The sequence below is a fragment of the Neopelma chrysocephalum genome, unplaced genomic scaffold, assembly GCF_003984885.1.
Source record: "Neopelma chrysocephalum unplaced genomic scaffold, ASM398488v2 Primary Assembly neopelma1_131, whole genome shotgun sequence".
Lineage (NCBI taxonomy): Eukaryota > Metazoa > Chordata > Aves > Passeriformes > Pipridae > Neopelma > Neopelma chrysocephalum.
Window position 1 is genome coordinate 2,409,606 of NW_020897793.1, and position 15,943 is coordinate 2,425,548.

Genomic DNA, 15,943 nt, shown 5'->3' on the forward strand with positions numbered 1-15,943 from the left:
GGGGCCCTTGGCTGGTCATGGGTGGGTGACATTGAAATTTTGCCCCACCCCCACAGTTGCTGCTGTGACACCTAGATGTGTTCCGCTGTGTTCAGCTAAGAAATAATTTTGCAAAGAAGTTGTACTTTTTTATTGTTGGGACTCCAGAATTAAGGATATTGCCATCTCTGCCTCTCTTCTCGGCTGATCCTCCCTGAGAATGTGTTATTTTGGACAGTTCAGCCTTTCTATCTGATTCATTTAGCCTAAAGCTGAGAGGCTTGGAGGTGAGACTGGAAGGATTGACTTCTGCAGCAGAAATCTTGGGCTTTCCAGGCAGATGCCTCTCCATGTGCCGAGACGTCAGAGATCCCTGTACCTTGTTGTCTCAAATTCCAGCTAACCCCAGCTGATCCTCCCACCAGCAAGGCTGAATGAAGAGATCCTGTGTCTTCAGACAGATTGGCCTCAACCCTTCTTGTGGTTTTGTGAACAAATGAAACCTCTGCTTTGAGCGAAGATGGCTGCAGACAGCAGGAGCATACCACTTGAGCAGGGAAAAAGGACTGAATTCAGTAACGCGGTAAAACTCATTTGTGATACTAAATAGAAAAATTATACTGTTCAGCTTCACTTACACATACGATAAACCAGCCTGGGTGTGGAGAGTATAAAAACGAGTCAAAATACAGATTGATTCTGAAATCAGTTCTTTTTTTATCCTTTAGAACCATGGACAGGAATGTACAGCTCCACAAAAACGGAGGCCAAACAGATCGAACCAAAACATTTCCTGGGATGCTGCATGACACTTTTTCTAGCGATATTTCCTTTCAACCACACTCAGTCTAAAAGCGGCTTCCATTTGCAGTTAAAGTAATCAAGGTACACAATTGCACACTCCTTGAAACACAATCTTTGTCATAGGCACTATGATTATTTTTCTTCTCTTTTTATTTGTTTTTACCAGTGAAAAAATAAACACAGGTGAAAAAAAACACCTTTTCCCCCATACTTCAATGTGTTTAGGCTATGTGGTTAAGTGGATATTCTCTCCAGCTATTTAGATGAATAAACTTTAAGTTGGAGCATTCATTTCTATGTTCTAAAAGAAAATTTGTGTATGTAGCTTTACATATATATATATATACTCAGAAGCCCCAAATCCAACTCAAGTGTTTAGCAGTGATTTTATTAACAGTAGAATCAATTTTGTTGAAATCAAATACTTGTCTTATTTCAGTGAATGGTTCAAGACTTTCGGCTGCTAAAAAAGAGGTTTCACAAGACTCGCCCTACGCATTGAGAACACTCAGATTTCATGTTCACATTAGGTGCTGTTTCAGGCATATCTACAGATCAGTTTTAAGGTAAGCATAACTTTATGTGATATAGAGAAGATGTGGTGATCAATAAAGGAAAGCATGAAATCAGGTGTAACTCTACAATAAAAGTTAATCTATTCAAAAGTTCAATCAGTGAAGCCTGATTGACTCTACTTGCTAAGTGCTCAGCAAAAACTCTGAAATACTGGATTTGTGGCCATTAAGATTAGTACTGGGAACCAATCATTCCACTTTTATTTCTGGACATCTTAACGTCCTTGTTGACTAAATAGGGAGGACTGAAAAACTATTTAACCAACAAATCAGGCACAGGATTTGCAAAGGCAACTCTTCCCTTGCAGTTATTCCAGCTATCCCAGCTGGATATTCACAGTGAACAGAACACATTTTCATCACCTCTGTTCCATTTTTAAATGCTTCTGGCACAAAGATTTGCTCCAGGTTTCATCAGCAGCTAAGAAGCAAGGAGTGCAGGGCACTGTCTGGTCTTCTCTCAGCTAATTAAGGAAGACAGGCAATGTGCTGATGCCCAGATCCCACCCTCAAGGATGGGAAGTTGCCCATGAGCAACTATCTTCCTAGAGCACAGCTGTTCACACAGTGATGTGTTCTCTTTGCTCTCTGAAGCCACCTAGAGACAGGTTTAAACTAATGTAAAAGCAAAAGTATTCTATTACTCTAGAAACTGAAATAAAAATCACAACTTTGTTGTCAATCCATAAAGAGGAGCCTTGTTTTAAAGGACTGTGATTTCTAGTGGTTTTTTCCAAGTTGCCCTTTTATCTCAACCTTTGGGAGAGTTTTTAATTTTTAGCTTAGGAGGCCTCCTCTGCTGTGAAACCTGATTCCTTGCCTGAAGAAGGGTCTGAGCCTGTGGGATGCTTCCCCACAACCCAGAACACTGCCTGCGCCCTCAAAGTCCATCTAAGATATTACAAACCACAGACAATTTAAAATAGTTTACATATGTCACAGCCTGCAAATAGATATGACAAACCATACAGAGTCGTTTTACCATCACCTGTCTGTGCAAATATGAGTGGAATCAGCTGGAAAGTTTTTTTAGTAATTAGCATTTACTTGTGCCCCTGTCCCCTCTGCAGAGAAGACAAAGCACACCTCTTGTCTTACCTTTACTTAATGTTTTTTTAGGAACATGGGCTCTTGGAAGAAAGATGATTTCTTAGGGAAAAAGACAAATTAGATAAGAACATACATGGACAAAACCTGCTCATAATAACCCTGCTCTGACCAGGTAGGTCAGAATTTTATAGTTTGTCTTCTGAGCTGCTTTGATAAAAATCATACCATTGTTAGCTGATGTGAAAATGCCAACAGGCTGAATTTGCCTTCACTGCTTCTCTATACAACATACAGAGAAGCAGCATAGAAATTATATTTAAGAGATAGCTTTGTTAAATAAAATGGATAATGTGAAAGATCAGCCTGGCAGCTGATCCATGCATACCATTGCTGCAGAACAAGTAGGGAGAGTTGTGCTTGTACATTTTTCTTCACTGTGAGGGTGATGAGGTACTGGAACAGGCTGCCCATGGAAGCTGTGGATGCTGCATCCCTGGAAGTTTTCAAGGCCAGGTTGGATGGGGCTTAAAGTAACCTGGTCTATTGTAAGGTGTCCCTGCTCACTGCAGGGGGGTTGGAATTAGATATCTTTAAGGTCTCTTCCAAGCCAAACCATTCTATGATATAGATATGATGTTGGACTGCAAGAGCCAGCTCTGATCTGCAGAACTGGAGGACCTTACACCACTGTCAGAACTAGACCTGAGTGATCACAACCAGTTACTCAGGCAAAGACAGATCAGTGATAACAACTTTAAGTTGGAAGCAGCTTCACCTCTGCAATAATCAAGGAGAATATGCAATGAAGTATAAAAAATGAGGTTAGCTGGAATCAAACTGCTTTAATGATGTTCTGAAGTTAACTTGATAGGCAGAGATATTTCTGCTTAGATTGCCCAGCTCAGGCAGGGAGAGCTAGCAGGTCAGGTCAAATCACAGGCCACAGCCTCAGAAATTGTAAATCAGCATTCCTGCTGGAACTCCATATAACCTGGCAATACCTGGGAGAATCAGAACCATCAATTTTTAGTTCATATAACTTCATTTTGATTTAATGAGAGGAGCCTTCACAGAAGTCAGTGCTGTCACCTGCCTTTTGGTACAGTCACTGGTGGAGGAGCTGCAGACACCCTGTGGGCCACTTTTAGAAAGGAGCATAGGTTAGCTCTGCAGAGGTAGAAACCTGGGTTTTATTTCAGACAGCTCAACTGCTGAGCCACCATAAACATCCTCCTTTGAGAGCCTCATTTACTCCATATTAACTGTGCTTCCAGTGAAACAGCTGCCCCTCGTGCAACACCAGTTTGACCTGGAAGTTTTATGCAGTCTATTTTTTCTTTGTATCTTATTTACCTTTCCATGTAAAATCCAAAGTTGCCATTGATGTGCACAGAAATCTCAACATTTTATAGGCAATTTGATACATAAAAGAATTAACTTGAACATGACTAGCATAGTTTGGGTTAGAAGGGACCTTTATAGGTCATCTAGTCCAACCCCCTACAATGAGCAGAGAAGTCTTCAACTAGATCAGGAGAGAAACACAGATCTTACCCATCTCCTATTAACATGATGTAAATCTAAATATTTGTATTTAGATTTGTAACATCTATTTTTTTAAAAAATAGTTAACATAATACAAGCATTTCAATTAAAGATGATGTAAAAAATCACAGAGGAAATTTTACTTTTTTCTACAGAAGTCTCTGCTTCCAAAATTCAACACTTTAAATGACCCCAGAACTTTTAAGTCACAAAAAACCCAAAACCAAACTAGTGCTGATGACCACAATTTCTTTGAAATGGGAAAGATCTGAGGAAGAAATAAAGGGTAAGTTTCTCAGAAGACATGACCTGGCCTGTAGTAAACTCCATCCCTCCTCACCCATGCAAAAAGCTGTGCTATAGCCAGAAGAAGCTCCTTACCCTATTCTCCAGTTGTTCACAGTGTGCACCTTGCTGGAGTGGTGGGGGTGGTAATACTTCTACTACTTGCTGTTTCCCCCACCAAGAACAGCCAAAATCTCAGCTACTCCTAGAACACTCAAGTTCAGCAGATGGCTCTAATCTTAATACCAATTGGTAGATTAAAAAAAAAAAAATTAAGTGTTCATGTGTGTGTTCTTTGTTTTTCTTTCAATATTCATTTATTCTTTCCTGGAATAGATCAGAGATAATCTAAAGGAAGTGAGTCCAACTTGAGTCAGAAAGCCAAAGTGAAACCTATCCCGCATTTCTGTCCTGCTATGCTGAGGTATGAAATACTTGGCTCTGTACAGAGTAATGTTATGGAGGAAATATCATCTTAATGTATTGTCAAGCAACTCTAAGCCTGAATTCCTTGAGAAAAGCTCTTAGACATATAACTTACAAAACAGCCTCACTGAAACTTCTCCATTTCCCTGATGCATCTCGATAATCTCCAACTACGACTGTTTATTTCAGAGAAAGCAAGGAACTATTTCTTTTTTTATAATATTAATTATTCTTTGTATTATTTTCTATTCTTGTATTATTGTTTGTATTTTTAGTTTCCAACTGGGAGCTCTTGTTCTGTATTCCTTCAAAGCAAGACATACACTAAAAAATAATATTTGCCATATAACTCTCAATTTTATGCACTTTGGCATTATTTATATTACATAATTTAATGCAATGCATTTTAGAGACCTTAACCTTTGCAGACATTTTAGTAGTAAGAGGCAGAAAGTCGTATCTGAAGTTATAGCTCAGGACATCTCAGATGACTTCTGGTCTTTGGTATGCTAAAAGAAGTCTGAGGCTTCTGGTCTGTAATCTCACAGTACTTCCCAATGCTGGGCAGGAGAACTCAAAGAGAGAAGCTGACTGAAGAGACTGGAAATATTGATAGCGGCAGATACAAAAGAACGGCAGGAAAATGCCTTGCAGCATGGGCTGCATAAATCCTTCTTCAAGGCAAAGATTTCCTGTTAGGTCAACCCAAAGCAGACAAATGTAAGTGCATAAAACTGTTTTAGGCCTTAAATTTACTCAGCGGACACCCCCAGTGTCCCAATTGTCAGGCTGATACTCTTGATGCTGAGGTAAAACTGAATGTGAATAAAGATGCTGAATCATTACAAATTCAGTTATTTCAGTAAAACCAGAGTAGGCAGGGGACAGCACAGAAGTGGGTCTTGCAATGCAAGAGGAAAAAATAAGAACAAGGGTACATCAATGCCCAGCCACTATAGTGATGTGGTACAAACTAATGTCCCCGTTAAGGGAAAAAATATAAAAACTGGATGTAGGTCTCCCCTGATGGTGTTAAGAGAATGCATTATCAAAAGCTATGGTACAAATACAGGATTTCCATGCCACTTACATACATTATTTACATTCTTCAGTCATCAGTAACCTCTCTTCATTATAGCTATAAAATTAAATATCGTTTCTTACATAAAACCTCCCTAACATTTTAGCTGTATTTTTACTTCAATTTTTATCTGGGAAAACTTGCAGAAGAACAGCCTTGTGGGGTACTAGGAAGTCATCCCTTGTTTACAGGACTGTTGATCAAAGAGGAAACTGCTAAATCTTTTCAAGCAAGGAAGGGTCCGTGCAGGCTGTCAGTGAGGTGTGATCACTCTGTCTCTGCAGCACTGAAAACTGTGCTGTAATAATAAAGAATCAAAACATAATTAGCTTTGTTCCAAGGGACAGGACAAGCATTACAAATTTGGGAATTTCTGCCCCTTTTCCCCTTCTCAAACACTACCACCACGGTCCTTAATAAATTCAGATAATTTACCTTTTATGGCAGTTTCAACAGAAAAACAACTGTATTGGTTTTTACTATTAAAATGAAAGCACTTGGATGACTGATTCCTCCTCTGCTATGGCTTCCCTAGTTCTGGGCTACAGCAATGACTTTCCACTGCCATTAATATATTCTGTGACTGTATTACTTGCAAGAGACTACCAATTCCCATGGCCCAATCCTCTAATTGCTATGGAATGAAAATGAAGAAAACAACAAACCGCAAACCGACTTTCTTAATAAGTTTACTGCTGTTGTAGCTATTTCATTTCTATGTCATGTTTGAACTTTGCTATTTAAAATACAAAAATTTTGTTTGATATGATGATTTGGAAGTGCCAACTCTAAAACCTGAAAACTGGGTGTCACAGTTGTTTTCATGTGAGTAGACATCAAAACAAAGGCAGCATAATCTTGCTGCAAATTCAGCAATAATGCAGCACAAAAAGAAAAAGTTTGCATCACTTTACGTTTTCAGTAAGATAAAGAAATACATTATTCTATGAATAATTTTAAAATAAAATTTAGATAAAATCTTGTTCTCTTTAAGGAAATCTAACAGTCCAGCATTTGGACCACAAAAGAGGACAGACTTTGGATCATTGACCTGTGGGGCTACTAAAATAAAATTAAAAAAAAAAAATCACAAAAGCTGAAAAATCCATCCTAAATATTTGCTTTTCTCCAATCAGCTGGGAGATGAGCATTTTAAATTAATGGCAAGATAATAAATCACTTTATAAGCTCATTCTTTTCCCAAGTGGTAAACGGTTTACAGGGAAATTCCATTTTATTGAAAGGCAATTGATATTAATACCACTTTCAAAACCAGTTTTTATTCCAGGTCTGTTCCTTCAAGCTTCAATTTTACTTACTGCAGCTAGAACTCTGAAAGAGTTCTTCTTTGGTTTTCATTTTCAAACTTTCTTGTAAGAGTAAGAAATGTTCAAGTAATGTCCAAAGTTAGACTAAGGAAAGCTGGGGATGAATTGGAAAAGGAATCCAGATTTTCTCCCTACTTACATGAGAACTAGACATGAATTAACTGAACATTTCAATTCAGGAGTGTATCGAGCACATGCCTGGTCATGACCCCATGACCACATGCCATCAACTCATTGCTTTTTTCAAAATTTAAACCTGGAGCTGCAGGATTCTGATGAGTGACTTTAGAATTAGCCACATGGTGGTAAGTTCACTGCTGTTAGAGCCTGGCCAGGGACACTCAGCCCCTGTGATAGAGAGACCTGACAAACCAATCACTCAGCCAATGGACCTTGCACAGTATTCCACTGAGAGTGTTCACACACTGCTGTGATTTTCATAAGCAAAATGCAGGTAGCTCCATAAATCAGTGCAGTAGTGCTTACATCACTACTAAGCTTTGTCACACTACACTGGACTTGCAGTAGGACAGATTTGGGATGTGATCCTCTATTAATATGCCCTGTCATATGCATCGACTACACCAGCCGAGGCCATGGCTAGGTGGCTAGAAACCAAAAGCATTCTGAACAGCTCTTTTTTCATGGAAGCATTTGTTGATCTAAACGTGATCCTGCAAAAATTAAAACATTTAAGGTTTAGGTCATGGGGTACCAAAGAGTTTTTCAGTGATTAAAACTATGAAATGTGCCCATACTTACCTACATTTCCCATTTCAAATGCTGGGATTGTTCTACTGGGGTTCTTTTTAGGGTTATTTTGGATTGTTTTTGAAAAAATTCTAAACAAAAGAAAAAAGTATCAGGACATACATCTCCCATAATTCTCCTCCACAGGATTATGCTGAAGGGAGATAGGTTTTCTCTGTTCAGTTCAGAGAAAGTTCAATTTATTTAGCCAGCTGTTTGTCCAATTTGCTTGAATGCCAAGCAAACTACATGTGCAAATTTTCACACCAGACTACACCTGGAACTTCATAGGCCAGATAAAATTTTTAATTGTGTTACAAGTAAATGACTCACTTCAGAGCCTCTTCTAGGGGGATTACAGACTGTTTCCAAGGCTGGGAACAGATGTAATTTTAGGAATGAGCTGCATTTTGCACTGATTCACAGCCCTTCCAATCCACTCAGTTCAATGGGACCAGAAGTAAAGCAAAATTTGGCCTACCACTTTGGCTGTTTCAGTACAACTTTCTTATGGGTCCTGTACATAATGAGTTGTCAGACCTCGTAGAAAATGTTGTCCCATTCACTGTAAAATAGGAAGGTCCACAGAGGAAAACAGCTGTGTTAGAGAACAACACAAACGACATTAAGGCTACCTAATTTGACGTTTTCAAACCTTTTTGTTTTCCTCTGCAAACAATGACAGTTTCCATAAGATCTGAAGTAATACTCTTAACAAATAATACACTAGTCTGTCATATGGTTAATATTAACGTCTCTCTATTCAAACATGCTGAAAACTGAATAGAACAGTTAACATATAACAGTCACACATCCTTTGCTGAGTACAAGATCGCATCTCTAACATGAACCGAAGATCTCCTCACCATTTCAGATCTTCATCTGTCATTCAGTTTGACATTTCATTCTCTTAAATACATTGCTTGTCCCCTCTTTCTGGGTCTTTCGGGGGTGCTGCGTGAACACATTCACTCCATAAAGGCATTGCTTATGATATGGTTCTTTCTTCAACTGAAATCTTGTTGTGTGTTTCCATTATGTTGCCAGAGGTGAAATTGCAGAGTTTGGAAGAATTTGGGGGTGAGGAGGTCTTACGTCTGGATCAAAAAGATTTAATTCTGAAACATCAATTTGGGCAGGATTCTGCACATTTTAGCAGAGAGACCATCTCAATGAAATTAATGGTGAAAAATTTATTAATAGTAATTATACTTTACAAATTGTTGAACCAGAGCTTTATATAGTAACCAGCTTTTATATTACAGGTATGTTCACAGGGCTTATGGGCAGAAGCAAGCTCACTTTGCTCATGCCCTCAGATGGTGGGATGTAAACGGTGTTGACAGAAAAGTCATATGATTGTAGGGATGCAAAGCTGAGCCCCACCTAATACACCCTAATAAATCTTTCAGAGAATTTATCTGGTGTGGGCTTGGGGCCACACCCACCACAGTCAGCTCAGTTCACGCAGTGAGATTGTGCCCAGCTCAACATACTGCATAAAAACGTCAGGGTGAGACCAAACCTCATGGCGATCCACCTCACTGATACAGCAAAAGCTCTGTGTCTTTCCAGAAGGGAGTCCAAACAAGACAGGCTCCATCCTGGGGCACAGAACAACAGTTTGTCCTCAAAATATATTTCTACTGAAAACACACAGCAAAGATTACAGCCATAGAAAGTTCTGTAAACAAGACAATTTCATCAACTTTATCTTTAAAAGAAACCCCGAAATCAAAACCACAAAAGAAATCCAAAATAAGACTTGCTGAATGAAGACTGTTAATTTTTTTTTACTGCCTTAACAAAAAAATGACATACACCTTCAGCATTTCTTTTCCAAATTTACTTGACAGAGGTTAAAATATTGCTTTATTCTGACTCAACATACAACAGCACAGCGTGATTGATTGTGCTATTTTGGGAAGTCTTGAGACTTGTGAACTAGAAAGTCTGGGGCACATTAATAAACTTAACCATTAATTTGCTGCAAAGGAATGTTTAAATACATTCTGTATATACTGTAATTATTTTTTAATCAATCTTCTGACATTAACCAGGGAAGGCTATTTCGCAATTATTTATTATAGTTGACTTTTCCCCCCAAGAATAAGCAGATATTTTAATACCAATAAAACTAGTAATATGTGTCACCAAACCCAATTCATTGCACTATTGGCATATTTTGTTACAATTTCTGGGGGAAAGAGGGACTAAAAAGAAAGCTAATGGAAAAAGTGCTATAATGTGACTGGGATTCAGCAGCCAGGTAATGACACTTCTTCTCTAAGGCCTTGATCCCCTGCAGGGAGTGACTTGGTGGAAACCATCTGCTCTTAGACAGCCCCATTAGACTCAGATCTGTGCATGCCTACGGGTCTGTCCATATTGAATCATCTGCAGGGTTGAAACTTTAAAGTTCACAAGCCTAAGCCATAATTAATTAAAGTAAGTGGAGAACTGAATGCAGGAACAAATTAGGCATAGTGAACACTTATCGGCTGGATTTTGATCATACTGGATCTCCCTGACTCTTCTCTGAACAACCCATAATAAAACTAAGTTAAAAAAAAATATACACAGACACCAAAAAGTGCTCAATAGCTTACAAATGCCGTCAAAGTGTAAAAGTTTAGAAATGTTTAGGGGTGCTAACGAACAACAGAGTTTATGTTGCCACTCAAAAAAAACCCAAATCAGAAACCAAAACCACACCTGTTGTAATACACACTTCTGCATTTTCCCTTGTTCTTCCTAACTCTCCACCAAGGCAGCTCTGGTAGGCATAGCTCAGAAGATGGAGCAGCCACTGGCTTCTGACCACTGAATCTCTACAAAATCCAATCCCTCTCCACGCTTGGCAAAACCCAAAGCTCTTAAATGATTCCATTGACTTTCCTGACTGACCAAAACATTAAATTAAGGTCGAGAGTTAAGAATATGTTCAGTTTAGGGATGTCCTCATTCCACAGCAGGTACCAGAACTCAGAAGTAGGTATCTGTGTGCCTGTTTCTGTGGTATGAACCTGGAATCAAGAGGAGAGAGGGAGAGGGGACTGGACCTGTGCTGGGCTCACAGGACTTGGTCCCCAAGGTCTGAATCCCTGGCCAGTAGCTCGCTGCAGCACTGCCCTGAAACCACAAATGCATCTAAGAATGGTCTTGGACTTTACTGAAAAAAAGATGCATAGCCTAAGACTTTGGACAGTTGAACGGGACCATGGTAAAATCCTCTGTAACTGAAACTGTGTAATCCTGCCTAGAAAGCACCTGATGCACGCTTCATCCCTCCTGGAACTTTTCCCTTAAAAAAATATTTTGTTAAAAAACACTATGATATGAGGGCGATTGACTATTTGGTTTCTTCTAAGTAGATGCTCTTAAATTAATGCATATAAATAATTTGTATTTAACTTCCTCCCTTCCTGTTTAGCAAAGCATCGAATGCACAGATCTCTCTTTCCCCTCCCACAGCCCCCACACAAAGTCACTTGGTCAATACTGAGTCTCTTTGCGTTTCATTTTTTAAGACAAATTGTGCCTCTCGCTCCGACTTGACCAAGGGGCTCATGGGCAGAAAGGCCGTGTTTTCACTCGCACTGCTCTCTGCGTCTACGCTCGCCAGTTCATAGTCCTCCGACCGCCTCGCGTCCGTCAGGATCCGGATCTGCTCCTGCACAGTTTCTAGCAATATTTTCACTTCGTGTTGTTCTGCTATAAGACAATTACTGACAGGGGAACTCACATTGACAAGTTCAGCGGAATAGGAGTTTTTGCACCATTTGATGCCTGTTACTTCAGAAACATTTTGCATTTGCATGCAGGCTTCGTCCAAGCCCACAGACGGGATGATGGGAACGGAGTTGGCCCTTGAAGATGAATAGCCGACCAAGTCCTTCTGATCCACGTTATTAAAATATGGGGTTGTCTCTCTTGAAGGCAGTTGCATATTTATTGAAGTATTCTGAGGAGTTTTTAAACCACTGGATGAATACCTGGAAAGAGTAAAAAAAGAAAGGTTTTTGTTTTACATCAAGTGGTCAGATACAACTGGCAGAAGGGACACTGTATGAGGTTTAGTGAACTGTGCTGAAAGGATACACATGATTTTTCCCTCCCACTAGGAGCACTTGGCAGTGGTGGGGCCCTGGGGAAAACTATAGGCTCTGGAGACCGCTTTTGATTCTCAAATCTGCCAGTGGGAAACCACTGCTTTTCCCTCAGTCTCATTTTGCCCACCAGTACATAAGAGTAATAAAAATTCCTTTTTAAAAGATTTCAGAAGTTATAATGTATTATTAATTTGCTTTGAAATGAAATTTGACATTCCATTCCTACATTTCTGACCGCAGAAATGGATTGATACTTTCTTCAGTGTCAGAACTCTCAATGTCAAATGGTTATTTTAGGAAAACACTTAAAAAAGATGCAGATAAAAAGAACTTTAAACACACATGGATGTGTAGTCCTTGTTTACATAGAAATGATTGTCTGTACTCCCCTTCAAACAAGCAGAGCATCTAAGTGCAGTGTACCTCTGAAAAACGTCTATTTTTCAATAGCCTTTACTCATAATGTTGGCCTGGTTTATTTTATTAGATTTCATCTGGAAATAGAGCTAATATATATTAGGCTTGAGCAAATGTCTGTGTTCTTTTGATATTGTAATACTGTTTTAAAAAACCCCAATCCTTTATCTTCCACTAATACATCTCACAGCATGATTTTATTTATTGTGAGGCAACTTGGTGAAATTTTTCAGCGTTTCCATTTTGTTTCAAAGCCAAATTAATTTTCTGACAGGGAAATGTTTTGTTTACAAAAAATAGTTAAAAAAAACAGAAATGGAAAGTATACTAAATATAAAATAAAGGAAACAATGAAAAAAAAAAGATGTTTCCCATCTGAAAGTAGTATTACTAGAAATATGGTGCTCTAGTTCTACATCTACTAGTCATGATTACTAAGGACCACAGACATTACCTCAGTACCAGAACATACTTTATTTATAATCAGCTTATCACTATTTAATAAGGCAAGCTAATGGTGAATCTAACATGTTTTATCCATGGATGAGGACAGCAACATTTAGATCTGGTGTGGAGGCAGGTGCTCTGACTTCAAGGGTATTGTTCTGAAAGTCCTGCTGGACCTCACTAGGGATATCCTTCTACTCATATGTACCTCGCTGCTTTTTGCTATGAGCAGAAAAAGAGCTAATGAAAAGAAACTGAATCACGTGAAACAGCCACAGTGCAGTATTAGCCACAATGGGAATTAACTGGAAAGGCTTCCTTTGGCCCATCCTCCCTGCGAGGTGTCAGACAGGAGACAGCAGGAGGTATCTTCAGGCTTATTTCCAGCAGAGCACCACTGACCTGTAATTAACTCGTCTACGGTGGCACTGCGTCTGTACAAGTGCTTGACACGTTAACCTGCACACGTGCACACATGGAGGTCTGTACAGAGGTCTCCAGGCATCCCCAAAAGAGCAGAACATGCATCTGGGAGCTCTGTGATAAGCAGGTGGTGTCGTGAACTTTGCTGCTATGTGATGGAAAGAGATACTGCTTTGGGAAGTGGGACTCCAGGGAATAATAGAGCAAGCAGCCTTTTTGGATACGTGCTAGAATTTCCTGTCCACGCTATACAGATGAAGCTACATGTTATATCTGAGCCAGCTTTGGTTAATTACATTTGCACTGTGCTTAGACACACCTGCAGCCATTCATGGAGGAGCTTTTTAGAACAGTTCTCAAGACTCATGAATGAAATACTGATCGGGGATATTATTCCTGAGGGAGGACAATTAAAAAAAAATAAATGAAAACAAAACAGTGCAGACCTTTGGGTTGTGCCCATTCTTGTTTCCTTTGCTTATATATAATTGTTCAAACGACTATAGCTGGAGAGATCGCATCAGTTGCATTAGTCCCTTTTTTGGTAATTCAGGCCCTAAATATATTCTGGGCTGCACCCTGAAAACAAAGGGAGTGAATGTTTTTAATGAATTTCACATGCAATGGATGTTTTATATGGATGATATATAAGCAAAACCAAGAAAAGACTGAATTAAAATGGATTTGGTGAGAAAACAGTAACATTTGCCAGTTCTATAACAGAGATTCAATTATTCTTTGTATTTTGAAAACTAACTGGCAGCAGCAGTAACATGTAACGCAATGCCTGGCATATTTCCATAATATTTTTTGAAATACAGATAAACATACCAACTTTATGCCAGAATTACATGTTTCTGCCTTGTGCTCACAGGGCTTACAAAGAGGTACTGAGGTTGAATTAAAGTGCATACACTGTATGCAACAGGTGAGGTGTTAAACTAGAAGGGGTATTACATCTAAACCATGTGAGACTCGGCTTTTGGTTAATTACAAACTGATCCATGCTTCTATGTGTGACACCAGACTGCTGCTGTTTTCAATAGACTGAGACTCAGAACTATAATTGCAGAACCTTAATTACATTTTCCTATCATTAACTTTCCCAGAATCATAGTTCCTCCAAAGAAATATATCTGGTTTTTTATCTGAAAAATTATTTTGTCTGAATAAATTAATTCATCTGCATGTGTTTCAAAGTGCAGCTCTCTCTCCACCCTCCTCCTAAAACCAAGCAACAAAAGAAAAGCAAACATTTATAAATATTCAACAGTAATTAATTACGTTATACAGTGTTTGAGTCTAAATTAAAGAATGAAACTGAAAGAAGCATAATAATTTTACTGCTCCTTTAAAAATAGATATTAAAGAGAGAGAGAAGGGACTGGAACTTAAAATACAAAATGGATGTTTTTTAGCATTTATTTTAGACCCAACAGCTTTGCTCTGAGCCCTGTGGCTAAAGGTGTGCAGTGTATGAGCCTGATGACAGGGTCCATTAAGATGAATGGGAATCATTCCAGTGGCGCTGCCAGGCTTTGGTTCAGCCTCGTAAGCACTTATATATACTTATATTCACACATCCCATTTTCTACCTGTAGACATGATACACTGAGTCTTATATAAAGGAGCACATTTCTGTCTATAAATGTACACCCTCACAGTCTGTAAGGCGCTGCTGCTGACCCTTCCTGCCGGGTCCCTGATCACTGGGGATCAAACCACTGTCCTCTTCACTGCATGTGAACTCACAACACCCTCAGGGACTGGAACCTGTCTGAGACGTAACTGACATGGAGATGACTTCTTTAAGCCACTCATTTCAAGCAGGTTTTTCTACTCTTCCAAGTAGTACACTGAATAAATAACTGATATTACCAAACAATATTAGATCGTGTTGCAAATATCACAATTTGGTGCTTTTTGAAGGCAGCAAAAGCTTTCCTCTCAACGTGGGATGCGAAGAGAAGCACTTTTGCAGGAGAAACAAACACTATCAGCTAAATTATCCTCTTTTCTATCTAGTATAAACATACAAACTCTGACTAAACTTCAGCCAGAGCTGCTGATGGACAAAGTTCAGAATGCTCATAGAATTAGGGAGATAAACCACTTTGATTTGTGCATTCCTATAAGGAAAGATGGAGGTTTAAAGGAGAAGAAAGGAAGCAGTGTAACTTCTGCAAAGGACAAAGGAACCTTTTATTTGGGCTGGGAATCCAATGAGAATACCAACACTGTGAAACCAGCAGATATTTAGATGCTAAACATCCTTAGTGCACAAAACAGGCATAAAGTGCTGAGCAGACTGAGGTCAGAAGATCACAGGCTGGTCCCAATATCAAACTTTTGCAGAACTGAAAATTTACAATACAGACCAGTACAAGATGATACTTGTAATATCACACACTGGTTTCCAAGAGAAGAGTAAATACAACTACCCACAGCTTTGCTGTTTTGTACCTCACTTCTCTCTAGGAGGAGACTACAACACTCCCCAGAGCCCGTGTTACAAGACACATCTGCTGGAGAGGGAAGGCTGTCAGCCTGTTCCTTTCAGGAAGGGTTGCAATTTCAGTAACAATTTTCACAAGGAATTATATGCACATTATCATACAAATGAACAATAATACATTTACTGCAAGAGGTAATAAACAATTTTTTTCTCAGAAGAAGCAAATAGTAACAATGACAGAAGTGTGAGTCAAACTTATTTAAAAG

The 15,943-nt window shown here is 39.1% G+C and overlaps 1 protein-coding gene across 1 annotated transcript in view; it reads right to left on the reverse strand.

The window, feature by feature from the left end:
- Positions 1 to 8,560: 8,560 nt before the first annotated feature.
- NRG3 (neuregulin 3) overlaps positions 8,561 to 15,943 on the reverse strand; it is a gene marked incomplete at its 5' end in the record, with an annotated part of 378,099 nt that continues 370,716 nt past the window's right edge. The window contains one exon of the mRNA XM_027698646.1: positions 8,561 to 11,818. Coding sequence (XP_027554447.1) covers positions 11,311 to 11,818 — 508 coding nt within the window. The remainder of the gene's footprint in view (positions 11,819 to 15,943) is intronic.